The sequence below is a fragment of the Patella vulgata genome, chromosome 4, assembly GCF_932274485.2.
Source record: "Patella vulgata chromosome 4, xgPatVulg1.2, whole genome shotgun sequence".
Taxonomy (NCBI): Eukaryota; Metazoa; Mollusca; class Gastropoda; family Patellidae; genus Patella; species Patella vulgata.
In genome coordinates this window covers 69,221,155-69,249,154 of record NC_065882.2, presented here as the reverse complement: position 1 = coordinate 69,249,154, position 28,000 = coordinate 69,221,155, and the positions used below count along the sequence as shown (strand labels likewise).

At 34.1% G+C, this 28,000-nt stretch overlaps 1 protein-coding gene across 2 annotated transcripts; it reads left to right on the top strand.

Annotated features, from left to right (window-relative positions):
* The first annotated feature begins 6 nt into the window (after positions 1 to 6).
* LOC126818193 (sorting nexin-27) lies at positions 7 to 23,613 on the top strand. 2 transcript variants are annotated; one of them, XM_050545461.2, is made up of 13 exons: positions 7 to 280; positions 7,247 to 7,329; positions 8,310 to 8,458; positions 11,711 to 11,903; positions 13,271 to 13,341; positions 14,226 to 14,327; positions 14,679 to 14,757; positions 15,380 to 15,540; positions 16,721 to 16,810; positions 17,192 to 17,341; positions 18,039 to 18,167; positions 18,816 to 18,874; positions 19,634 to 23,613. In XM_050545461.2, exons 1-12 carry the CDS (start codon positions 21 to 23, stop codon positions 18,870 to 18,872), a joined length of 1,524 nt encoding a protein of 507 aa, XP_050401418.1. In that variant the 5' UTR covers positions 7 to 20; the 3' UTR covers positions 18,873 to 18,874; positions 19,634 to 23,613. The 2 variants fall into 2 exon arrangements, with proteins under 2 accessions (XP_050401418.1, XP_050401417.1); XM_050545460.2 differs by having other exon boundaries at positions 8,301 to 8,458.
* The last annotated feature ends 4,387 nt before the right edge of the window (positions 23,614 to 28,000 follow it).

Genomic DNA, 28,000 nt, shown 5'->3' with positions numbered 1-28,000 from the left:
AAACTTATCACGTGACAAGTATGGCGGACAGCGATGAAGATAGTTATAATTCACCCTCCCCTTCAGAAAAACATGTAGAAGCACAGGGGCCTCGAGTGGTCACAATTTATAAAACAGAGACTGGTTTTGGATTTAATGTAAGAGGACAAATAAGTGAAGGAGGAGTGCTTAAATCAATTAATGGTGTGTTATACGCTCCCCTTCAACATGTTAGTGCTGTTCTGGAAGGCGGCGCAGCTCAGAGAGCTGGTATTCGGAAAGGAGACAGAATTTTGGAAGTGTAAGTTTATGTCGCATGGATAGGAATAGAAATGAATTAAACTTTCATGTTTAACAATTTGGATATATCAGTTTGGATTGATTTGTGTTAGATCATGTTGTAGAGTTGGACTAAATGTAAAATCAAAACAAAGCCATCTGACCAACTGTCAACATTCATTACTCATTGATCGAATACTGATCTGAGCATACAAATAAAACAGCATACTGTTAAGTCTTACCCAATTATTAGGAGGGCTTGACTGTAGGGACTCTTCCATAAGGAATTTAGTCTGCATACAAATGTATTCATCATTGAAGCTGTATCTGATGATATGTTGTCATTACACATAGATTCAATAACAATCTTGTTATTTAATGTGCATTCCCAGGGTGGTTGGCTAGTGACAGTAACCTGTAGTTCACTAGTTGCATGCGAGCTATAGCTCATACCATGGCATTAAGACATTGCACACTAAATATAAGTCTTATGAAGAAGGTTTCTAACCCTACTGTGGATTTTGCACACCAAATTAATTAGTGAGAGGGAATATACCATATTGGTTTTCAGTTCAGTGCACACCGATCAGGTTTAATTACGGTTGAGAGTTTCGGATCAATTCGTTTTGTATACATTTAAACAGGGTGAAGTAATTTGACTTAAATTTTCAGCAAATTCTCTTTTCATTATCTATTTTTTAAGTATTATAGCCAGCTCTTTATCTAATCTTACCTAATCCCGCTTTAATTAAGTCTGAAAATTAGGATGAAAAGCCATTGCAGAAATCAGTTAAAAGATGGTACCACTTTCATTTATGCTTGCTTGCACTGTACCAGAAAGAGAGAGAGAGAGAGGGGGGGTTTAACATCCACTCGACGCAAACTAGGTCATTTTGGGACTAACACATGGTTCAATTTTATTTAAACAATTCACTTGCACGTAGGGGTCTTTAGCAGTGGAAGGAAACCGGAGGACCTGGAGAAAACCCATGAGGTTGGACATGCAACCCTACACCTTGCCACATACAACCGCACTGTACCAGACATTTTTGCACCCATTTTATTGTATTACTTGAGTTGAAATAAGGACTTCATTTGCTGTAGTCTTGGAGTTTAATACTATAAAAAGAAAATATATTTGTATCTGTTATTTTGTATTAAAAAATATAATATTGGTTGATTTCTGAATGACTAAAGGTTTTTTGATGTGACTGATAACCAGGCATTTACATGTATACTAGAAATAGATGAAGTTATTTCTTTGAAAACTAAAATTGATGAAGCTTACTCTCAATCTACATGTATAAAACGTCCTCTATCTGTATTCATTGATTTCTGTTGTTAAATCATAAATAAGGGAAGGAACTGGCCAACTGGGTAGAATATAATAGTAATTACATTGTATGTTGTCATGGTTTGACACAGTATACATGTATGTGTACCTGGTTTTAACTGCTTCATTGTGTCCTTTTTTGTGTGCTTTAGATCGTAAGACCTGTCATACTTATTGAGTCAGGGGACATATTTCAACCTCTAACTTGTATGGAAGGAGTAGGTTTCCTGCCCATCCTCACAGATTTTCTTTGGGTCCTCCGGTTTTCTCCCACTGCTATTCAAAGACCTCAACGTGCAAGCGAATTATTGAGATTAAATTGAACCATATGTTAATACCGAAATTTACTACCCAGTTTGTGTTTAGTGTATGTTAATGCCCATTTCTCTCTAACTCTTTACATAAACAACTGAAATATCTGATATAAACCATTACTCTTTATTTAGACCTACTGATTACATTCTATGTTATGTACATGTCATCTTCAATTGAAGGCTTGATCTTGATTTTTTAACTCCATACATCTTATCAAGCTCTTCATGTAATTTCCTGCATATATTGGCACCAAATTCGATTGGCTACTGACCCAGCTGGGGAGCCTATCAGATTCCTCGATCATTGTGAGTACCAATTCTAGCTCTTTCCAGCTAAAATGTCTACCTGTAATAATCGAGTTGCAATATTCAAGGATTGTTCAATGTCAAGGTTTCCGTGGAGGTCGGCATGTTTGATTTAAGTGTGTTTGTGTCACAACCTTTGATTGGACCCTATCGTTCACATGTCTGTGTTAAAGGGAGATAAGCTAGGTTTTAGTTCGAATTGCAGACCACTCTAGCAACATCTAAATGTTAGGGTAAGCAGAGATAATCAATTTGATTGGTTGATGTTTTGGGACACTTTTGTTCTAATTAAACATACATTATGCAAGAGCTAAATCTGCCTATTGCAGGTTTTTCTTTAGGCCTGAAATGTTTTCTAAATTATGGATTAGACATAAATTATCTTTTCCAGGCCATAATCAACTCTTGATGGCATCGGATTACTCCGATATTAAATAGATTAGAACAGTTCAGCCATATTTTGATTTAAGCTATAAATGGAGGAGCGAGACTTAGCTTCGAACAACCAGTATGGTGGTTGAAATTATTGCACACGTCTTGTCAAACATTCGAAGGCTAATATCTTCACTGGCAATAGAATCTTTGAATGAAATTTTCAAATTATTCATTTTTACATTATCTATTTAGAATTATAATAGCAAGAATGGCTAGCTCTTTATCTAAATCTTACATGATGTATCTTTAAGTGAGAGTGATGAAACTTGGTGTATAGTTTCATTACATCCATACCTTGACTAAGTTCGATAATTAGCATTTTCTACTAAGGCTAAGTAGAGATAAGCAGTTTGATTTGTCAAGATTTTGGAACACAGCAACTCTGGTTTTAATTGAGGTAGAATTTTTAAACTTGATGTATGTTCATTAGGTGAATAACTTTGATTCCAACTGATGTAGAGTGATGAAACTTAGTGTATAGTTTCACTACCAGGTACTTCAAAACCTTGACTGAGTTTGATCATGAACATTTTATGCTTACACTAAATATAAATAATCAGTTTGATTGCTCAATACTTTTGAAAAAGATAAATGTACAATTAATCACTATGTGTCATCTATTTATTTTGGGCTTTAGCCGGGGACATCAGCCTCACTGTTGGCTAGTTATTGTATTGTACCTACAATGTAGTACTGTACTAGTAGCAAATTTTATGAGGCAATGGAAGTGTCAAAAGGTTGCAAGTTTTTAGCCAAACACTTCTTATGATTTGGCTCGGTTACAAGAGGTAGGCCTACATGTAACTGATAATAATAAGTACAGAACAGAACTACTAAGCATAAAGAATAGAAAAACCTATAACAAATCCAAAGCATAAGTTTATGCTAATGATAATATTGTGTTGGGAGTTGGAGAAATGCATTTAAGCAGAGATTACACAAGAATAAAAGGTTAGACCTACTTCGAATAAAGTCGTATTAGTGACCACAACAGCGTTAAATGTCTTACTTCTTCTGATGACGTTATGGGAATAAAAGTAATAACAGGATACGTGAAAGACTCACAAACTGTCATGTCATTAGATTGGTGATCAAAAACTCCAAGAATTCTGCCTTTTTGGCTATTGCTTATACAAATGTCTCATTGACTCCCGTAACTTTAAAGGAACTAAATCTATGCGTTAGATTTAGATCATAAACGGTATTGAATTAGATTAATCTAATGACTGCATTATTTTGACCAAACTTCAGTGATGATACAAGCTCTATCCGATCAAAGTTTTGTTTCAAAAGATTAAATCGACTTTGGCTCGTTTAATTTTTGGCTTACTTTACTAGTAGAACACAATTTCTTTAAAATCCATCAAATAGGTCTAGTTTTTTTTATCTGGTAATGATGTCTGGGTATTTTATCTCAATATATTTTGTTTACTGTACAATGTTTTGTTTCAAATTATTAAATCTTATCGAAAGCAAATACATCTACAGATATACATGTACATGTATCAACTATATAGAGTATGGATCTCATGGGATTGGGGGCTTGAATAGTTTAACACATGCGCTTTAGATCATGAGGACTGTCATTGAGTCGTATGGCATGGGTTTGATTCTCAGCTTTTACCTCTACATGTACATAATAAGGAGTAGGATCGTTTGTCCAATCTCATGGGTTTTCTCCTGGTCCTCCTGTTTTGTCCCACTGCTTAAGACCCCTATGTGCAAATAAATTATTGAAATGAAATTGAAACATATGTTAGTCCCGAAATGACCTACATAGTTTGTGTCGAACGGATGTTGAACTCTATTTTTCTCTTTCTCTATCAACTATATCTCAACATGTGATCTACTGTATAATTAAATCCATGAACTGTACAAAACATGTGTAATTATAATAGCCATTTTGATTTTTAAAGACATGGGGAAGTCCCGACATTATAGCTGCAGGCAGAGTTTCTTCATTAACCATACATACAATAACTGTGTATATCAAAGCAAACAAGATTGTATTTAACAGATTAATGAGTAATATTTCCTTATGTTCACTACATGATATCTGTAGTAAGCCTATAAACATATATAATTATAAAGGGATAACAACTAACAGTGTCTGATCATGTCCTGCTACACAGTCTACAAGCACATTGTTCTCACGATTTGACTTTTAGCGAAATGGGAGCCATGGTGGCTCGGTGACTAAAACAAAAGCTAGCCTGTGTTTGATCCCTGTGTTGACCTAGAAAGTTTATCAGGTTCTTACAGCATGATTCCTCAATGTCAGGGGTGCAGGACGAAGTGTCTGGCAAGCGACAATGCATAGCATGCATTGGGGTGCAAATAACAGGGCCGTAGCACCGCTGTTCAGGCAAAATTTCCCTCCTAGTACACTGTATGACATATGCTCGTGTTCATTAGCCCAGTTGGAGCAGAACAGTAGGACGTTGAAACCCCATTTCATTTCATTATTCAGAATAAATGTTACATGTTATATAGTAGTTATGTAAGATTTAGAGAAGAGCTAGCCATTCTTGCTATAATACATGTACATGTAGTTCGAAAATAGATAATGTAAAATGTATATTTTGAAAATTTCATTCAAATTACTCTATTGAGAGCGAAGATATTAGCCTTTGAAGGTTTGACAAAACATGTGCAATAATTTCAAACTCTGTACTGGTTGTTCGAAGCTAAGTATCGCTCCTCCATTTTTAGTTTAAATCAAAATATAGCTGAACTAATATAATCTATGTAATATCGGAGAAATCTGATGCCATCGAGAGTTGATTGTGGCCTGGATAAGTTAATTAATAATTTAGATAAACACTTAAAGGAGCTAAATCGCTAATATTTGAGACCTAGAAATTGACACAAATGGGATGCAACGCATATAATAATGTAATATGAATGCATATAAACAGATTTACATTCAATCGTTTTCATTTTTGCTCAAATTTCAAATCAGTTATGTCTGTCGAAATACGCCAGAAGTCTCAATCAAATGGCAATCTCTAGCGTCTGGTTATTCCAGTCTACACCGATAATATTTATTGTACACGCTCTCCACATATGAATATGGCCTCACCATTTGACATGACTTGTGGAATATGTCTAGTCTAGCCTAGTTCTTCGGGTCCCTTGTTACAAATGGCGCTGAAACACATTATTGTATAACACGATTCGTGTACCAATGGTAAAATGTTTATTTTGTGTTAAATATTGGATATCAGAAGCACATCTTTTCCCTGTAAGGTCACAACATCAATGTTGATTTAAATTGACAAATAATTTGTGTTTTCAATGTCGAAGACTTTGGATGATACTGAGTTGGAGACTTAGCTACTTTGACCTACTGGAATAGAAAATACAATTGCTTAGGGACTGCTGACAAAAATCCTAATAACAAGATACATTGAACAGTTCATTTCTCATGGGACACAAGAGAAGCTCCAACAGTTAAAATAGTTAGGTTCCACTGTCCACTTTATGATATGTTATCTATTTTATGACAGCTTATCATTGATTAATACTGTTGTTCCTTTTTTGTTGGGTCATCAAAGTTCGAAATCTATTGCTTTTCTTTGACAAGGTCCTGATAACAATCCAGTTACATGTAATGGTGTTAAAGGAACCTTTTCCTTAAATTACCACTTAAATTAAACAGTTACAAGCCCAGAGCATGTGTGATGCCAAGGTAACAAATCGGGGATTAGAGGTTGATGTAACATAATGATAACTTGTTTAATTTATTGTGAGCACATTATGTTATGTTTGTAATTTTATTTTTCCTGGACATTTTAAATTTATACTTTTGGAAAAATATTACGGTTTGTGGGTCAAACAGATACCTAGTTATGCTTGAAGAACACATAGATTTTAAAATAAAAATGAGACTGTGAGTTTGAGTCGATATGATATTAAAATAAAACAGCAATGATGATGCATCACATGCTTATCAGCATGATCTTGAAGCTTTATGAAAGGACATTTTATTGAACTATTCCATTCACATTCATTATTTAGCAATACAATTTGTTATAGTTAAGCTGATGATTGATTTTGCAGTCTTACAACATGACATGCATACTAAACATACAGAAAACGGAAGATTTGTACTAGACAACATGACAGGCACCAGGGGAGGTGGGAATTATCAAACTTGAATTTTTGTCAGACACTTTGCTTTTGTTAAATTTAGATTGGGTTCTTTAAAGATTAAGGATACATTATGTAAGATTTTGATAAAGAGCTGACCATTCTTGCTATAATAGTACAAAAATAGATAATGTAAAATGAAAATATTGAAAATTTCATTCAAATTGCTTCATTCTGAGCCAAGTTATCACTGTTTGTAGTTTTTACAAGATGTCTGCATTGTGGTAACCAGGGCACTGGTAAATTCGAGACTTGACCTCGCTTTCCCATTTTTAAATTAATTTTCTAATGGGAACCGTTCTAATTGTTGATTGTGGTCTTGTTTTTAATAAATGTCTAATTAATAGTTTGTATAACATTTCGGGCCTAATGAAAGACTTGCAATAGGCAGATTTAGCTCTTGCATAATGTATGTTTAAATCTAAGCTTTTCTAATTTTTCCTTTCAGAAATGGAAGTAATGTTGAAGGTTCAACCCATAAGCAAGTAGTCGATTTAATAAGATCAGGGGGTGATACCCTTACACTTACAGGTTAGTGTCATTATAAGTTTCCATTACACTAACAGATAGGTTTCCAATATGCTAACAAATTAGTTTCCATTACACTACCAGATAGATTACAGGTTAGTGTCATATAAGTTTCCATTACACTAACAGATAGATTTCCAATGCACTAACAGATAAGTTTTAAATTAGTTTCCAATAGATTAACAAATTAGTTTCCAATACACCAACAGATAAGTTTCAAATACAGCAGCAAACCGATAAATCTCAAATACACTGATAAATTGTTACAGATAAGTTTCCAATACACTAACAAATAAGTTTCCAATACACCAACAGATAAATTTCCAATACACTAACAGATAAATTTCCATTACACTAACAAATTATTTTCCAATATACCAACAGATAAGTTTCAAATACACAGTACACTAACAGATGAGTTTCCAATACACCAACAGATGAATTACCAATACACCAACAGATAAGTTTCAAATACACCAACAAATTAGTTTTGAATATTCACCAACAAATTAGTTTCCAATACACCAAAAAATTAGTCTGAATATTCACTAACAGATAAGTTTGAATATTCACTAACAGATAAGTTTGAATATTCACTAACAGATAAGTTTCCATACAACTAACAGATAACTATCCAATACACTAACAAATTAGTTTCCACTAACAAATTAGTTTCCAATACACTAACAAATTAGTTTCCAATACACCAACAGATAAGTTTCCAATACACTAACAGATAAGTTTCCAATACACCAACAGATAAGTTTCCAATATACTTATAAATTAGTTTCCAATACACTAACAAATAAGTTTCAAATACAGTAACCAATAAATCTCAAATATGCTAACAGGTAATTTGTTTTACAGATAACTTTTAAATACACTGGACAAATTTTGATATTCATGCAGGACATGAAGATTTTTCATTAGCTGAAAGTTTGAGGAACTTGTTTCTAACTATTGATATTGTATAGTTGTTGTAGTTATTTCAGTACCAGATCAAGTAGCAGATAAATTAGAACCCAGTGATGACTCATCGGGACCATCATATATAGATTATTCTGAACGTAGATCATTACCTATATCAATACCTGATTACCAGTCAGTAGAGCATGAGGGCGAAAAATTTGTGGTAATTATAATAATTAGAACATTCATTTCAGCCTCGTCCTTGCTGTCTGTCGTTGGGTTGTCCACTCTTGCATGTCATTGCATTTGGGGTGTGCTGTCAAATAAATCCCAAACTAGGTGCCCTTTTTATTGCTGGGGGTGGGGTGTGTGTGTGTGTATCTAGTGATTTAATGCGTGTGTGTTAAATCATAAGGTCTGTCATTGTGTCAAGAAGCGTGATTTTGGTTCCCCGCTTGTACTTGACAAGCCAACCTCGTGGATTTTCTTAGGGTCCTCTGGTTTAGTCCCACTGCTAAAGACCCCTATGTGCAAGCGATTTATTGAAATAGAATTGAACCATGTTAGTCCAAAAATGACCTAGTTTGTGTCAAATACATGTTAAACCCCATGTCTCTCTCTTTCTCTTTTTATTACTCTCCGCGATCTTTCTTAATCACTCTCCCCAATTGTGCATTTTATTTCATGTTTACTTCTTATTTACTTTTCATTAATTAGCTGTGTACCAATGTTGATCCCGATCACACAATATTATAATCTGTAATCAATTTTCTATTTTTTACTTTGTCCTCCTTATGGGTTTTTAGACGTGAAGGCCTGCAGTTGCATGTTTATGAGATGAAGAAGTCTATTGATTTTCAACTATTTTGGATATGGCCCTTGATCACATAGAAATTCATACAGTGTTTAATGATCATGAGACAAAAAAGGATTTTGATTTTCAATGAATTGTGATATTTACTTTCAGAATTATTGCCCTTGATCTCATTGAACAATGTTGATTGATTTGATATTGATAATATGTACAGTGTTTATGCTTACTGGATGCCAATTAATTTTCAATGGTGTCCGATGACTACTTTCAGAGTTATTGGCTATGATCCAATTGAAAAATTGTGTGAAACCGCCAATCTCATTCAAATTTATACACAGTATTTATGCACTTGGGACAAAGAAACCTATAGATTTTCAAGAATTTCTGGTTTTAAGACACCCAATTGACACGTATTGATTTTGCCAATTATCTATGTCTGTCTGGGTAATAAGGCATTTGAAAAGATTTTATGGAATCGACTGTATCAACTGCATTATGCAAATTACTGAACAGGTTTCATAAAAAAAATGCCTTTTTGTAGACCAAGATACATGTATATGACTGTACATGTACATGTATCTAAATATTAAGATATTTAAGACCCAGTAGAGTGTGAAACATTCACATGACCGGTTGTGAGGTGGGGGGTATAACTTGACTTCACAAATTAAGGTGTAAAATATGTCCACTAGCTACATGTCAGATTTCGACACAATAATAAATGGTTTATAGATAAAGGGGTGTGAATGTATCCAAGCATATCACTGCTCAAAATTTTATTTATTTCTTCCTTGAGGCAAAACTTTGACCTTTTTATGTGAAGATGAACTATGGAATCTTTCATGTTCAAATAAAATTATTGTGAGGTGACATAAAGATAGAACAAAGACAAATAGATTTATTTTGTGATAGACAGATATTATATTGCATTCATTACTTTTTCTGATGTCTTGTCTATAAGTTAAAGAATTAAACTCCTGTCCAGTGAAAGGTCATAGTTCATTTTCTCTGGTGACTATACATGTATAATAGACCATTTTGATTTGTTACATGTATTAGCCATAGACTCTATAGCAGGGGCGGATCTAGGAATTTTGAAAAGGGGGGTGCCACAAAATGAGGGCACTGACCGCGGTGACGGGGCACGCCGCTGAGAGGGGATTTTGGGGGGGGGGCAAGAAAATTATCCGTCATTTCCTTGCATCTGTAGCCATTCCAAGAGCTATTTGGCTGAAACGTTCGGAAATCGTTGAAAAAGAGCCTTAAAATCGAGCAAAAAAGTCAGTTGGGTCTGCGAATATCACCCAAAGTATTGCAAAAGGTGACCGACATGGAAAGAAGTGTTATAAATATGCACATTCTACATTCTACACATCATATCTATATTTTTGATAATTTAAAAAAGAATGACAAAATTATGGATAAGTGAAATTGACTAAAATAGACTTGTTGTTGGTGATTAACAAGACCGATTTTGTCAATAGTTCAATTATCCATAATTTTGGCAATTTTTTATGAATCATTTAAATATTGGTGTATTTTGTGTAGAATGTGTACATCTATAAACATGTCGGTCAATTTTTACAATACTTTTGGATGCTATTGACAAAAGAAAAGCTCTTATCAGTTCTGGTTGGTGATCATTAGGATCGAGTCAAACCTATCTGTGGTCGTAAAGATTGATTAAATTGTCCTATAATACTCTTCACAGTTGACAGTTGTGCAGAATATTTCTGTCTAGCAGATCTGGGTTAATTGTTATCTGTTTCTAGAAATGAATTTAGGTACCTATCAGAACTACTGTATCAAAATGGCCAGAGGGCAAAAAATATTCATGTGAAGAACAAGGACAAGTGGCTTCAGCAAATCCAATTTCCTTCTCTCTGAGATTCCTCACAGCCATTTATGCTGTTTGCATTGACAGCTAAAGCGATACAGACTGTTGGTTTGAGAACTTTTGGTTTGCTTAAACCAATAGCTCTCCCAATAATTTCATAAGACCCACATATCAGGTCATGTACATGCATACTGCTAGTCTGCTATCATTCATTCCTGTCTACAATTCTTGGAAACACATCTACAGAATCGTTGAGATTTGGTTTTCAAGCTTTCTGGAATAATTCAGCCTGTCATATAAGGATGAACTCTATTGAAATTCAGAGTCGAACATAAACTATTTGCAGCATTTTTCTGCTTTTTTTCAAACTTCTTTGTTTTTTCTGCAACGTAATATGATGAAACACTACTGCTTTGTATTTTATTGCCCCTCACACAAAAATCTTGATTATCTTCGTTAGCTTGGTTGCTAAAGAAAGTAGGCCATGGTAAACATGAGCAGGAAGTTCACAGTTGCACATTAATTTTTTTTTATAATCCAACATTTAATGTGGGTGTATTTAGATAACATCCCTGTCTGTCCATCGGTTGTTTGTCTGTCCCAACTCCCAATCCAGTCATACAGAAACATAGATATTTCAGCCCAGTCCTATTGAAATGTTTGAAAGCTGCTGGTTGGTGTATACACGTTACGCATGTACAGTATATTCACTATGTTATGAGTAATTAATAATCAAATGATTGTTAAGGTGCCTTTTAAATATGTTCATTCTGATCAAAATTTATTTAACTGAACAGGCATTACACCAATGTTTTTCTTTTTAGATATATAATATTTATATGGCTGGAAGACATTTGTGTTCTAGACGATACAGAGAATTTGACACATTACACAATAATATCAAAAGAGAATTTCCCGACTTTAATTTCCCTAAATTACCAGGTAAAAAACTCTTCCACCTGTCTGAGCAGCAGTTAGACCAAAGACGTCGAGGATTAGAGCAATATTTAGAGAAAGGTGAGTTGATCAAAATAACAGAACACAGTTTTTGTGTGAAACAATCACTAACTTTATACTAAAAGCTTGAAGTTTTTACAAATCAAGCACTATTGATCAAAATAGTTTGAAAATACTGTACTATATGTAAATACATTTGAAATTGTTGACATTATGTACATGAACTTTCCAACATATGTAAACATTAGAACATCTAATGTAGCCTGTGTACTACCCTGCTTCATGCACAACACCTGTTAATTTGTTATAGGTACATGTAATGGAAGTGATATTGGATTTGTATTTGAATGGCGAAAACTTTCATTTATTAGGCTTGACTATTATGTAATAAGTATTAGGACAAGTCTATTTGAGGCACTATAATCCAGATCATTTGCATATATCATAAGTCCAATGTTCTATTTTTAATATAATTAATCACATCTTAATGTTAGTCCAGTGATTCTCAACCAGATCTTCCTAAGTGTGGCACGAAATTTTGAACGGCACACCAAGAAAATGTGTAAAACCATGTGATTCCAAGTTCATAGGTGTTTTTCTTTAATTGGTTCTGGTCATTCTATGTCTCTATGACTAGTCTCTGCCTACGGTTGTATTCTGTCTGACTTACCATGTTTTTATTTTGCAAAATTCAAATATTTTTCATATACATGTATATTTGCCAGGTGTGCCGCTATTTTTTTTCGTGTGTTCCAAGGTGTGCCGTTAGCAAAAAAGGTTGGAAAATACTGTGTTAGACCATCATGCATAATGGGCTGGCATGTACAACTATTGTTACTATATTTATCTAATCTAAGAGAGATGATGGCAGTGCGAAATCATTGGATTGACTGATTTGAATAACTTATGGATCGAAATGTTTTTGTTTTTTTTACCTGTGATTATGTATTGTTTATGTTTAACTTTTATTCCGGCAAGTTGGGGTTTTAAGCAATTTAGATTTTAACTCAATGGTTGTCTGGTATATTTATTCCAATTATAAGTAAAGTATGATTCAATCTGATTAAAACACAGATCCTATTTCGTTTCGTTTTTTTTATAGTTCAAAATTTTGTTTTACTTGTCTTTACTACACTAGGATCTGAAAGAGTTGTTATATAACCCGCGTTCTGGATGTTGTGAGGGATTAGCCAATGGAACAGTCTGTTACGGAACTGTGGGTAATCCACTAGAAACATCAACGCTGATTGGTTAATCATATGTCTGACGTCATATGGTCAAAAGCCACTTATATGACCTCTGACGCGACCTCCCACTACCACTGGTCAGATCTTCATGTAGTAGAGGCCATTTAAAGTGTAAAAAATCGAAACGAAATATAGATCTGTATTTTAGTCAGATTGTATATTATTATGATATATTTCTAGTTTGTGCTGTTCGTGTTATTGGTGATAGTGATCTGGTACAAGAATTTTTATCCGCGGGAGAATCAGAAACTGTAAGTTGAATTTCATCAATGTTAATTTGAGCATTTACGCTTCATGTCGATTAAAAAATTCTACAGAACCATATCTTCCCAGTATTCTGTGCAACTTTTAGAAGTATTACCATTTTCCCTGTTCAAACGCTGTGCTGTTAGTAACGTCGCCAAGCTACCAAATGTTTTAATATGGCATCTGCAACCGGAAATTAAATTAAATGGGTTTAACGCCCTGCTTTTCTGTTCCGACTGGGCTGATGAAGACGGGCATACACCATCCCATCCACATGCTATGAGGTAAATTTTGCCCGAACAGCGGCGCTATGGCCTACTCTTATATCTAATTACAACTGTCACGCTGATCTATTTTGTATACATTGGACCTCATTTTTTTGTCCCAAAGAATGACTTTACGTGGTGCCTAGCCAGGCCCTCTGTCCTGCACAACTGACAAGGAGGAACCATGCCTGAAAATAACAATAAACTTTCTCGGCCAACGCTGGGATTGAACTGAAACTGTGGCTCCTGTCTGCAACCAAAAGAATGGCATTATTTAGTAAATTGTTCTAGTTTGTTTATTTTCTATGGTGAACTGTTAGTGGTTTTTCCGCTATTTCCAGTGACATCGTCATCACAAATGCAATCTTGAATAATGGAGGCGCTTAAAATTTAAAATCATAAGTGATTCTTGTATCTATCATCATTAAATAGAATTCAGTGGTATGTATTGTCAATAAGATTGTCAAATAAGTACCGGTAGTTGAATTAAATGCTATATCCAATATAATAATAATAACTTGTGTATAATTAGGTGTTGTATCCAGTATAATAATAATAACTTGTGTATAATTATAAGAGGGCTGTATACTATTATAATAATAATAACTTGTGTATATTTTCAGGATAATATAGGTAGTGATGTAGAATTAAAGGTTATGTTACCAGATAGAAACTTATGTGTGGTTACAATCCGTCGTAATGATAATGCTGATCAAGTTTTTGAGGTAATTATTGTTGAACAAAATAGTTGATTCAAGTTCAGATCATCTTAGAACAAGAATATATATTTATAATTGTCATTGTCATTCTTAAGATTTTTGCTTCTTATATTTTTGTGTCCTACTGTGCTCTGATGTTTTGTATTTGTGTCCTATGCTCTGATGTTAGGTATTTGTGTCCTGCTGTGCTCAGATGTTTATGTATTTGTGTCCTACTATGCTCAGATGTTATGTATTTGTGTCCTGCTCTGATATTATTTATCTGTGTCCTATTATATTCTGATATTATAGATTTGTGTCCTGGTATTATGTTCTGATATTATTTATTTTCTACCATTTTTTTTCTTCTTTCTAAAGGCTGTGGTAGTAAAATTAAACTTAACAGAAAAAGCTGCCCAATGTTTTTATTTATTTGAAACAGTCGAATACAATTTTGGTAAGAATTTTATATTGCTTTAAAAATTGTAGTCAATGTTCAAGGGTTTGATCTTGGACGATACTTTCAAACCTAGTCCAATCTGATTACAGCGCAGATCCTAATTCGTTTCTTTTTTCATAGTTCAAAATTTCGTTTTACTTGTCTTTATTACACTAGGATCTGGAAGAGTTATTATATTACCGGCATTCTGATTGAAGTGAGGGATTAGCCAATGAAACAGTCTGTTACAGTGAGTTCTTGGCATGCGATGCACAGAACTGTGAGTAAACCACTAGAAACGTCAATGCTGATTGATTAATCAATGTCTGACGTCATAGGGTCAAAAGCCGGTCATATGACCCCTGGCGCGACCTTCCAGTACAACCGGTCAGATCTTCATGTAGTGTAGGCCAACGAAATGATATATAGATCTGTATTTTAATCAGATTGAACCTATCAAATTTCAGAGGCTCACCAGTTATCAAGCAGCCTGATTGAAAATCGTGTATAAAATAGATAAAACTAAACCTAAAAGCCTATCAAAAATAGATGATTCTATGTTTTAGTTATTTAGATTTTGAAATCCATGTCTTGATTTTAAGTTAATATAAATAAAACTTTGATGTTATATGTATTTCAGATAGAAAACTTCAACCACATGAGTTACCTCACAATATTTATATACAGAATTATAGTACAGCTACAGCAACTTGTATAACTGTACAAAGATGGTTCTTCTCATTGACTAAAGAATTGGCACTAAATATTGATGAACGAGCTTTATCATATTTATACTGGCTGGTATGTTTCTTTTCATTTTATGTACAGAATTCTAAATGCCAGCAATTGAAATCACATCCTTGTAGAATTAGATCACATGGTCTGTCATTGAATCAAGTGGTGCGGTTTCAATACCCCGCTTTTATGTGACAAGGAGTAGGATCACCTGTGGCATCCGAGTTTCCTACACACAGCTAAAGACCCCTACGCACAAACGAATTATTGAAGTAAAATTCAACCGTATGTTAGTCCCAAAATGACCTATCCTCCATTTACTTGATTTGACAGTACTTTATAGTTTATTACTTGATATGTCCGTATGTTACTGTTGAGTGTATTTATTGTTCAGGTGTTAATCTTCTGGGTTTCTGTATGGTTTGGTTTTGAATTTATTATTTCAAGGTTTAATATGTTACGTTTTGAAGTTTTAACTTATGTACCAGTACATTTTTGTTATGAATGGTTTCGGTCAGCAAATTTCATTTGTAAGATAATTTAAGAGTTATTTCCCTTGTATGTGCATTTATTTGTACTACAGCTCCATGTATTCAGAAAAATAAAGTATTGCTGTCTAATATAATAGAGAAAGGGTTTAAGTCCACTTGACACAAACTAGGTTATTTTTGGACTAACATAGTTCAATTTTATTTCAATAAATCGTCTGCGTGTCGGCTTTTTTAGAAGTTGGAGGGAACTAAAGAACCTGTTTGATATATGATCTATCATGTTAACTGTCTCAGATAAATTAACCTTACATTATGCAAGAGCTAAATCTGTCTATTGCAGGTCTTTCTTTAGGCCTGAAATGTTATCTAAATTATTAATTAGACATTAATTAACTTATCCAGACCATAATCAACTCTCCATGTCATCGCTAGACTGCGATATTTACTGGATTAGGATCCAATCTACTGCTCTATGCTCATTCATGATTAAATCAAGAAATGGATAATCAAGACTATGTATTTTATCGTACCGGCTTTAATAATGGTGATTGAGACTAGGTCCAAAATTCAATCGCTAAATTCTAGGTTCAGAGTGGATCAATTTGACTGAAATTTTCAGCAAATCTCTTTACATTATCTAGTTATTAACTATTATAGTGAGAACTGCCTGCTGTTTATCGAATCTCCCATAATGTATCTTTAATATTAAATGCTCTTATATTATGTATTTGATGTCAATAATAACCGTATTTCAGACTGTTGATGATATCAGTAGAGGTCATGTCAAAACAGGAGATAAATTATACGAGTTAAAGGCATTAAAAGAATCATCAAAAGTGCAAGAGGTAAATTGTTTCTCCTTATTTAACTAAGGGAGGATTTAGTGTTAAATTACAAATTCTTCTTGCTTGATGATAAATTTACCCCTCTCCTCTACAAACTACCTGTGATAAAAAATAAGAATTCACAAAATCTTCTTGCATCATAATAAATTTACCCCTCCTCCTCTACAACCTAATAAAAAATAAGAATTCACAAAGTCTTCTTGCATCATGATAAATTTACCTCTCTCCTCTACAACCTAATAGAAAATAAGAAATACCAAATTCTTCTTGCTTGATGATAAATTTACCCCTCCTCCCCTACAGCTTACCAAAAACATAACAAATTATAATGTCTTCTTGTTTGATGATGAATTTATTGTATATATATCTGATATATTTCAGTACTTGAAGGTGGCAAGAAGGTTAGAAGGTTATGGTGAGGTTGTCTTTCCACACTGTGCGTGTGATTCAAGACGAGATGGTCATGTGATTGCTAGAATAGGTATAGAATGTTTTAAATTACAAGCTTGTCAAGAAAATGGAACAGCTGAGGTAAGAAAATTGGCTTACTTATTAAAGTATATTCCTTTGAATAAATGACCACTTCCTGCAATTCTGAAATGCAGAAAGGTACTGGAATTCATATTTAAATGTAAACTTTGTCAACTGTTACATATATTATTGTTTGAATGCATGTTGTCTGCTAGAGTGGGTATGCAAACTATTCATGTGTGTGTAAGGGGGCACGATCTCAAATCGGTAGCTAAGAGAGAGAGAGAGAAATAGGGTTTAACTTCCACTCAACAAAAACTAGGTCATTTCAGGATAACATATGGTTCAATTTTATTTCAATAATTCACTGGCGCGTAGTGGTCTTTAGCAGTGGGAGGAAATCGGAAGAGCCTGAAGAAAACCCACAGAGGACCTTCAAATGCAGAGAGAGAAATGGGGTTTAACGCCACTTGACAAAAACTAGGTTATTTTGGAACTAACATGGTTCAATTTTATTTCAATAATTTTCTTGTGTGAAGGGGGCTTTAACAGTGCTAGGACTCATTGACAGACCTTCTGATCCAACATGCACACATTAACCATTCGGGGACACACACACACATACACATACACACACACGTTGGACCTGATGTACTTGGGCATCATAGAAACATAACCATATGTTAGTCCAAAAATGACTGCCAGGTGTATGGTTTACTTACTCAGTCTGTATTTAAATATTCTGGGTTTTTTTCAGTCTCAAGTGATAGAATTTTCATGGAAAGATGTATTGTCATATGAAGTAGATGAAGAAGGAATGTCTTTTAACTTTGAATACCATCGACAAGGAAAAAAACCTAGAATAGTCAAAATTTTCACACAATATGTAAGTTCAGTCACACAGGTTTACAGACAGAGCTCAAGTTCACGGCCACAATAACTATTCTAAATACACTTGGTGCAGTAGATTGACCCGGTTACTGGGTTTAATGTTAGGGGTAGCGTTGGTGCCTTCTGATAAAATCATCTTTATTTCTTCCACTTTTAACTCACACCCCCTCCCCCATCTAAATGTAGTCACTATACCTGCCAATGTTTGTAACATGCTGCAGCATCCCTAACATCCATTACAATCTGGGAGCAACAGTAATTAAGGCAATGGCGGACTAAGCAGGAGGTCTTGGGTTTGGTCTCAGTGTTGCCTGCATTGTTCCTCAAAATTTTCAACATTTCAGTCTTGCAGGATGAAAAGCCTGGCAAGGAGAAGCGTCCAGTCAATTTAGATTGGGACGAGAAACCAAGGCCCTGTTGACATGCATGTTAAAGAACTCTTGGAATTCAAGGAAGAGAAGGGGGAAACACCACTCCTAGCACATTGCATAGCCAATCTGCATAAGCCAATTGTTGGACAAACAACCCATTTCAGTTCATTTTCCGCTATAATCCGCCTCCAACTTGCCTGGTCTCTATTTAATTAGTTCAGCTTTATTGACAGACGTTTGATCAGGGTTTTTTGTTTGATTTTCTATTTCAGTTTTATTATATGAATGATTGTTTTAATAAAGTTTATGAAGAACTAGAAGAAAAATAATGGTATGTTTATTTTCTGGATATTTTTGGCAATATCAGTCTGCTGAAACATAATTGTAGAAAATCCATCATCCATTCTGCTTAAATTCATATGCATTGTATGGAGTAGTGAAACAAGGTTTCTGATAATTACATATAGAGTTATTGCCCTTAATTATGTTGTCAAAGTGCCAATGATACTTTTTATTTACCGATACCTAAAGATTTTAAATGTGACAAGATTTGTTGACCTCTTAGAAGAATTAGCTGCTGTTGGCATATTTTTCATTGCTTGGCAACCTATCTGTTCTCAGGGTATACTCACATGACCTAATCCGAATGTCCCCAACACAATCAATGAAATTATACACAGGTTCAAAGTACTTTTAGAAGAGTGTGCTTTTAAGGATCGGAGGGGGGGGTAGTGGGGAATGGCCAAATGGTTATCATGTACGCGCTGTACCATAAGGTCTGTCATTGAGTCAACTGCCGTGGTTTTGATTCCCCGGTTGTACGTGATAAGGTGTAGGGTCGTCTGTCCAACCTCGTGGGTTTTCTCCGGGTCCTCCGTTTTCCTCACACTGTAAAGAAAAGACCCCTACGCGCGAGCGAATTATTGAAATAAAATTGAACCATGTATTAGTCCCAAAATGACCTAGTTTGTGTCGAGTGGGTGTTAAATCCCATTTCTTTCTCTCTCTGAAGGTCCTCCATGATCAATAACACCGGTCTCTACCTTTATTTACTCACCTGTTCCTAATACTTTCTCCTTGTAACTTTCAGCTCAAGTTGACTAACTGATGTCAAATACAGCTTTTATTATTGAGATGTAGATTGTGACACCACCAACTGTTGATTCAGTTTATATTGTATAAAACAACAAGGAACTAGTTTCTTTTCAAATAGTGCTTCAAGTACTTACTGTACATATAAAGGACACATTGTGCTGTATTATATTTACATACAGTTGATAGCAGTTTGTTTTTCTTTCTTATAAAATACATTTGTGTGGTCGTTTCCATATATACACCTCTGTCACTCAACCTAATTCAATATTAATCTTAAATCTCTTTCTGTAACATAATTTTGATAAACATGGGTAAGAGCGAACACAACTGCAATGAAATGAACTAAATGGTTTAAATTTGGTAGAAAATGACCTCATTACTACTCACAGATTTTTATATTTGAGAAAGTTATCAGAATTATATTTTAAAATGGCAGAAGAGATTAAGATTATATATTAACTACATTGAGTCATAAACAAGATCAAAATAAATAGCCGTCAAATATTCTGGTTATTTTATTAGTGATGGTTTTATTTTTTATCAAAAGTTATATTTATGTTATTGTGTTTCTTGTTATAAGCATAGTTTGCAACTTATTATTAATGGTGCTTCAGTTTGGCATATTATCGTTTGACGATATAATTGAATCACATAAGACATCAAATTACTTATGGTTTAATCCACGATGAAATAAACTCAAATGGATTATTTAACTGTTTATTAATCTAGGTTGGATTCAGCCAGATTTAAAAGAGGTCTATCAATAGATTTTAGCTGAACTTATAGGTGACATTGTCATGTTTGTAGCGGTTAAACCTTAAATAAAACTGCCCAAAAATTATGTCAAAAGAGAAAACAACCTTTAAATAAAACTGCCCGAAAATTATGTCAAAACAGCCATAAAATATCAAAACGACCAATTATGATAAATATTTGTTATTCACCATAATGATATATGTACATAAATTTTGAGCTGATTAAAATGTATTTGTGTCCATTTTGGTTGATGGCTGTTATGACCATATCCCTTTTATTTTGACTGCAGAGGATGTCAAATATTGCACAAAATTTTGAACAAAATCGAATCATTTTTGGGCTGATATACATTTTAGAGATTCTAACTTCACAATTTATAGTAGAATTTTGTAGGAATATTACTGACATAAATTTAAATACCGTATGTCAATTAAATATGAAAAATGACGAGGTGCACCCACTTTTTTATTAGTATGAATTGGAATATTTTGTTGACCAGAATTTTAATTGTGGTCTGAAACCGCCTATTTAAATAACAATAAGAGTTATGCCCCTTTATTTTCGGTAAAAATGTAAAAAACAATTGAAATAGCAACATTGTACTAGATATAAGGAATTCAGAATCCCTCAAATGACGATAAGCAGCCGTTTGATCAACCCACAACAAGATATTTTTTGGCCATTGATAATATAGATGGGTGGAAATGTAATTTGATATAGAATACAAGAATGTACAGTAATGGATGTATACTGTCACATTACAATTGTGTTTGCGGTGGCAAAATCTCCTCCTGCTTTGAACAGTTCTATGTTAGTATCAAAATAATAAAAATATAGTGTTGATGTGAAGTGCTATCAAAATTCATGTTATATATTTTTAATTTCATCTCGGCTAATTAGGCTTTTTTTGGAACATCTATCACATATTTTTAATGTCATGAATTTGTCCGGCATCAAGTGTAAAATGAAATGGTGTTTAATGTCCTTCTGTTCTGCTCTGGCTGTGCTTATGAAGACAGTCATACACCATCTAGTGTGCTATGAGGTAAATTTTGCTCGGACAGCGACACAATGGAGTACTGTTATATTGAATTTCTACTGCCAAAGGTTCTTTTACGTGCATGCCAATGTGTACACATTGTCCCATCCGAACAACTTTACGTTGAAGTTTGCTAGGCCCTCTGTCCTACACCACTGACAAGGGGAAACCATGTTGGAAAATCCACATAAACTTTCTCAACCAACACCAGGATCAAAAACCGGACCTCCAGATTAGCGAATCTACATCCTACTCACTGAGCCACCACTTCTCCAACAGTAATATGAGTAACTGAATTACCAGTAATAATAAGTTGTAGATGTTTGTGTATTGTATATGTCCTGTATTAATAATGCAAGTAATAAAATTCCAACTTAATCAGGTTATTTGATAGATTTATGTCTACACCAATAATTAGACTTCCAAAACATATGTTATTGTGTGATATAATACATATTGCATTTATTAATTAGTTAGAATTACATCATATTATGCTTTAGATCTACTTGAATATTCAAGAAAATGAAGAAATTAAAGGACTGGTTCTACAAAAATTGTTTACAGTGGTGTAAACATATTCTGTTTAAGGAATAAAGCCAACAAAACATCACCATTATTTTCATTGCCATGAGTGATGTACTCATTTTTATAATAATATTCAGTGTCCCCCCAAAAAAAACTGCCATCACAAAACTAGCTTAGTCGACAAAAGACAGGTTTCTTTTTTAAATTTGTTTTTTCAAAATTAAGGTCTTTCCCCCATTACCTGGTGATATATAGTTTGTGAAACAAAAGATTAATGCAACCAAATCCAGGTGAACTTGAAATGCAGTATTGAAATGACCTGCGAAATGACTTTTTACAGAATTCATATGACTGGCGATCATGATCATTCTCTTATTTCTGTTGACCGATTGCATTTCATTTTCTGGCAGCATTTATTTTTTTGTTTTACAGTATTATGTGTTACGCAGGCAGAGCCTGGGAAATATTGGAAGGGGAGTAAGACCATATTCATTTTGAATTTATAATTGGTGTTAGAAACGAGTTGACACACAAATCTGATCTGCAATTTTTAAAGATTCAGTATTGTTATAAAAATCAAACAGATCTGGTCTTTGAAGTTGATAGTGCTGGGTATTGCCACTGCAATCATTATAGGATACATATTGCGATTCAGGTGCTACGATATGATTCGTATCACGATTCATAACCAGGTCAATATTTATCAAGAAAACAACAGGATAAATGTATAATTGATATTTTTAGTTCTGCCGATGTCGAAGAAATAAAACTGTTTTATATCAAGATATTGATATGGATCGAAATAAGGACCAAAACAATTTAAGAGTTTTTGTGTACCTATGGATAAAGTGTGACGTGGATAATTAAGAATGATAGGTTACTTACTGAAGCGAGAAAAAAAAAAGAATCATGATACATTGATTCTGTGTCTCTCGATTCAATACGCAAATCGTGAGAAACTGAATCGCGATACATTGTTTCAACAATATATCAGGCCAGCACTAGTAGTTGACGATAATATAGCATGCAAACTAATTTACTCTTACAATCCCCAATTCTGAAATTAGTTGGCGACCAAATAAGGTTTGGTTACAGTAAGTGACGTTCATGAAGGATAGGTGTCAACATAGGTCTAGCCTGTTCCCCAATCCAATTTCAAATGAAATAAATATTGTTTATCCCCAAAAAATGAAGGATACACATTGGGTATTACTTAAGAATATTGTTAGTACCAACGAATATCGAATATCGCAAGAAAAGCTTAAATAAGAATTTTGTTTTGCCCCAATATAGACATATTTTGAGGTTTTCCAAATCCTGCGTCAATCAGATTTTATGATTATAAACTAATACCATATTTGATATTAAAATAATTAAAATTTATATCTATCATCAGTGTTTGTATTGTCATATATATTCAAAGCAAAATAAAAGCATTTGATATGCATTAATATTTAAAGCATATTTTACATGCACAGATCCAATTAATATGGGTTTTATTACAAATTTTATTAAGGATCCATGTATATTTATTGACTATTTGTTAATTTACCATTGCAGGTCATTGATAGATATTATTTATTTAAAATACATATTTAAATAAACAATTGTTATCTTTGTGTTATAGCTAATCATTAAAATAGCATCAAGTCATATCTAGGAATTGTTGTTTGTTTATAGATCTAATCATCTTTTATTTTATTATCCCGCACCCAACGAAACTAGGAAGGGATATTGAAATGGGATCTGTTCGTCCGTGTGTCCTTTTGTCCCGATTTCGCTTCCGGAGCATATCTCATAAACCGTTCGAGATATCATTCTGAAACTTTGTACAGTAGTTGTGCCTTTTGCTATTTAGGAATTTCTTGCATTTACATTTTTTGTGTTTCCATGGAAACAAATTTGACTTTGTTTTTGGTGTATAATTTTGTTTCCAGAGCACATCTCATAACCATTCAAGATATCTTTTTGAAACTTTGTACACACATCAACCCATTACAGTAGTTGTGCCTTTTGCTTATTAGGAATTTCTGGGATTTATATTTTTTGTTTTTCCATGGAAACAAATTTGACTTAGTTTTTGGTGTACAATTTTGTTTCCGGAGCATATCTCATAAACCATTCAAGATATCTTCATAAAACTTTGTACAAACATTAATCTATTATAGTGGTTGTGCCTTTTGCTAATTTAGAATTTCTGGGATTTAATAATTTTTGTGTTTCCATGGAAACAAAGTTGACTTAGTTCTTGGTGTTCAATTTTGTTTCCGAAGCATTTCTCATAAACGTTCAAAATATCTATTTGAAAATTTTCACACACATCACCTTATTACAGTAGTTGTGCCTTTTGCTAATTAGAAATTTGTCGTATTTAATAATTTTTATGTTTCCATGGGAACAAAATTCTCTGTTGAATGATTTTTGAATTTTTACAACACATTTGAATTAGTTTTTGGTATATAATTATTATTCTAGAGCATATCTCGAAACTGTTCAAGATACCTTTATAACACTTTTACATTCATCAACCTATTTTTTTATTTTCTGATGACCCTCCAGTCCTTGCATCCCGATTTCATTTCCGGTGCATATTTCATTATTGGTTCAAGAAATCTTTTTGAAACTTTGTACATAAAACTATTATAGTATTTTATTTTCTGATGTATAAGCTCAATGTTTAACATACAGCAGCTGATTGAGGTAGACAAAGGTTGTTGTACAAACCTTACAGGGAGTAGCAACAGTGCCTTGCCAAGTTACTGTGTGATCAAAGTAGGAATCTTCTGACTTGTCCCACCGATATTCCAAGAAGTTGTTTTTCCTTATGCCTTCCAAACAAGTGCGAGGGCATGGGATGGTGATGACTTGTCATCTTGTTTATCAACCGAAGGAATAATCATACTATGCTAACTAGGGCAATGTATTCTTCAGAAAAAAATCAAGATGCCCTTAATTTGGATAATAAATGTAAAGTGTTCACAAAAAGTTGTGGGTGACAACAATATACAACCACATCTCCATGTGGGCGTTTAAAAAGGGTTAGCATTCCCAAGTTGAGGTTTTTAAATGCGCATATTGAAATGTGGTTGTATATGGCCAGAGTTATGGCCCTTGATCACTTATATATATTGTGGACACTCTAGAGGCTTAGGTTATTATCCGATTGACTTTAAATTCATACACATTGGTTAAGGTTTTGAGACAATCAATCCTTTTGATTTTTGAACAATTTCCGATAATTACTGCTAGATCACTTTGAAAAAAAAAATTATACACATTGGTTAAGGTCATGAAATGAAGAGGCCTATTGACTTTTCATGATTTCCAATAATTACTGCCAGAGTTATGGCCCTTGACCTCTTTGAAAAATCGTGTGGATGCTGTAGAGCCCAAATTTTCATCCCTTTGACTTTAAATTGATACATTATGTCATGAGACGAAGAAGCCGGTTGATTTTCAAAGTTTTAAAAAAATCTTCTGGACACTCTAGAGACCCTCTGACTTTAAATTTATACAGTTTTTAAGGTCATGAGACTGGCCGCAATTCTGAATTGATCATCTCAAAACATTTAATACTTATTCCTTATACCCGAAGGATAACATCTATTATCTTTGATGCATGTCCGACCCCCAGAGACAGAGCTACGCCCAATTTTTATATACATTTATCGCTTACAGGCCGCATTTCCTGATGGATCGTGTTGAAACTTTGCGTACTTATTCCTTATACCTTAAGGGTCATCCCTATTGTTATTGGTGCATCCCCAACCCCCAGGGGCAGAGCAACTCCCTTTTCTCTGTGTGTGTCGCCTACAGGCCGCAATTCTTAATGGATTATCTTGAAAACTCTTCATACATATTCCTTATACCCTAAGGATGCATGCCCAACCCACTCCAATTTGTGTGTCTGTGTAACCTACAGGGCGCAATTCTTAACAAATCTTCTTGAAACTTTGCATACCTATTCCTTATACACTAAGGATGATCCCTATTGTTTTTGATGAATGCATAGGGGCAGAGCCACACCCATTTTTTCTGTATTGCCTACAGGCCGCAATTTCTAATGGATCGTCTTGGAACCTGGAATATTCCTTATAGCCTGAGGACAGCAACTATTGATTATGGTGCAAGTCCTAACCGCAATTCTGAATAGATCATTTTGGAAATTGGCATATATATTCCTTATAGCCCAAGGACGCCAACTATTTTGGTGCACGTCCCAACTCCAGGGGCGTGGTGAGTGGTGACCCATGATTTTGTATGAGGAACAAGATCCCGTCCGGGCCCCCCCCCCCCAAAAAAACAATATTTATGTGTGTGCGGGGGATGGAGTGAGGTGGCAGTCCGCCTCAGTGCAACTGTGTAATATTGGGCTCTGTCGATTTGTAGCACATCTGACCCACGGTATATGTTTGACACTGGTTGAGCATTTTGATTATGATTATAATGTTGAAAACCGCAAGATTATTTGCCATATGCAAGGGGGTGCAAAAGCACAAAACCATGACGCAAAGCTCATCCAACCCCTAGCAACGGAACCATGCACAAGTTTTGTGTTTAGTGTCTGAAGGTCACAATTCGGAATGGATTATCTTGGAACTTGGTACACTTGTTAATAATATTTAGTTTGTAAATTTGGCAAACCAAACCCAACCTGGTCTAGCCTTCTTGGCCTCTTGTCATATTACAGTCTTGTTAAGTATACTATTACCCAAGCCACATACTTACCTGATTTGGTTTAAACCTATCAATCCTTTTAAGAGATCAAGTCAAATATGTAAAATAAATTAACAGACAGGGGTATGACATAAGCCCTTTGGGATAAAAATAAGCAAATCATAAAATCATTTTAGATTCCTTGTATATACTCCCACAACACAATAGTTAAGAAATATTAAATTATAATTTATTTGGTATGAATAAAACATTTTCTAATATCTCTACTATAAAAATACATGAAGCCTATATATAAGATGTATCAAATATGCAATAGCATGGTCACCATGATAGGGTGACCCACCTTAAATAAATATCTCCAAATATCTCGACAATTACACCACAATATTTATACACATACCAAGTCTTAAATCAGTTTCGCACATTATAGTCACTAAATAAACGGCCAGGTTGTACTTAATAAGCTATGACCATTTAACCATCCATAAATAATAGACTGAAAAATGGTTACGAGTGTCTGCCATAACATCCAGGCACTTTTGAGTAAAAAAATAGGTTACATGCCCTTGTTTTGAAATTAGTCTCGCTTAACCAGTGTCTGATTGACAGACCGGGATAATCAAGACTACTTCTTTACGAAACATAACAGAAAGCAGGAACAAGAAATTGAATTTAGAAACACGCACGTTAGGCAACTTAACAATTGTTTTAAGAACTTATAAAAGTAAAATGAATCTACTGCTAGTATCATGTTCTTGCCTAACGAAAGTGTTTCAGAGATATTATTTGTACTAAACCAAAAGATGCGGCTCCTAACGGTACTGTTAATGATAACGCAATTTAAAAAATATAACGAACGCAATTTCGCTGCTGTAATGACCAAAAAGCTAAATTCCACTGCTATTCAGAATCGTCAACAATAGATTTTTTACGGCTGTAATGGTTGACAGATGTGTAGAGAATTGCACGTGCGATGGCTATTTATAGTCTCATAGACAGTTTTATCATACTGCGTGGTTAAACAGAAATCACTTTGAGACAAGCCACTGAAGCTTGCACATTCGCTGTGTTGAGTCCAACTTTCTGTAGAGAAAATTTTCACTCTAGGGGTCACCCTAACCATGAACCCTCAAACAAGATATTACATCTGTTTTAAAGATTAAAACTAGGACAGACATGCTTACTTTGTAATACTCTATGTACATTTATATTTTCATATAAAATAACAAAATATAATATAACCATTAATTGAATTTATCAAAATTCAGGGATGCTTAAAATCTGTTTCAAATAATTTATTACCCAATAAATGCTTGACAGATTCTGTGACAAAGAAAATAATATCCTAAGTTATGATGTATTGGT

Coding starts and splice junctions, on each gene's coding strand:
- LOC126818193 (XM_050545460.2), top strand. CDS start 21: ATGGCGGACAGCGATGAAGATAGTTATAATTCACCCTCCCCTTCAGAA. Junction 7,330..8,300: donor TGATACCCTTACACTTACAG/GTTAGTGTCATT, acceptor GATATTGTATAG/TTGTTGTAGTTATTTCAGTA. Junction 16,811..17,191: donor AATCATCAAAAGTGCAAGAG/GTAAATTGTTTC, acceptor GATATATTTCAG/TACTTGAAGGTGGCAAGAAG.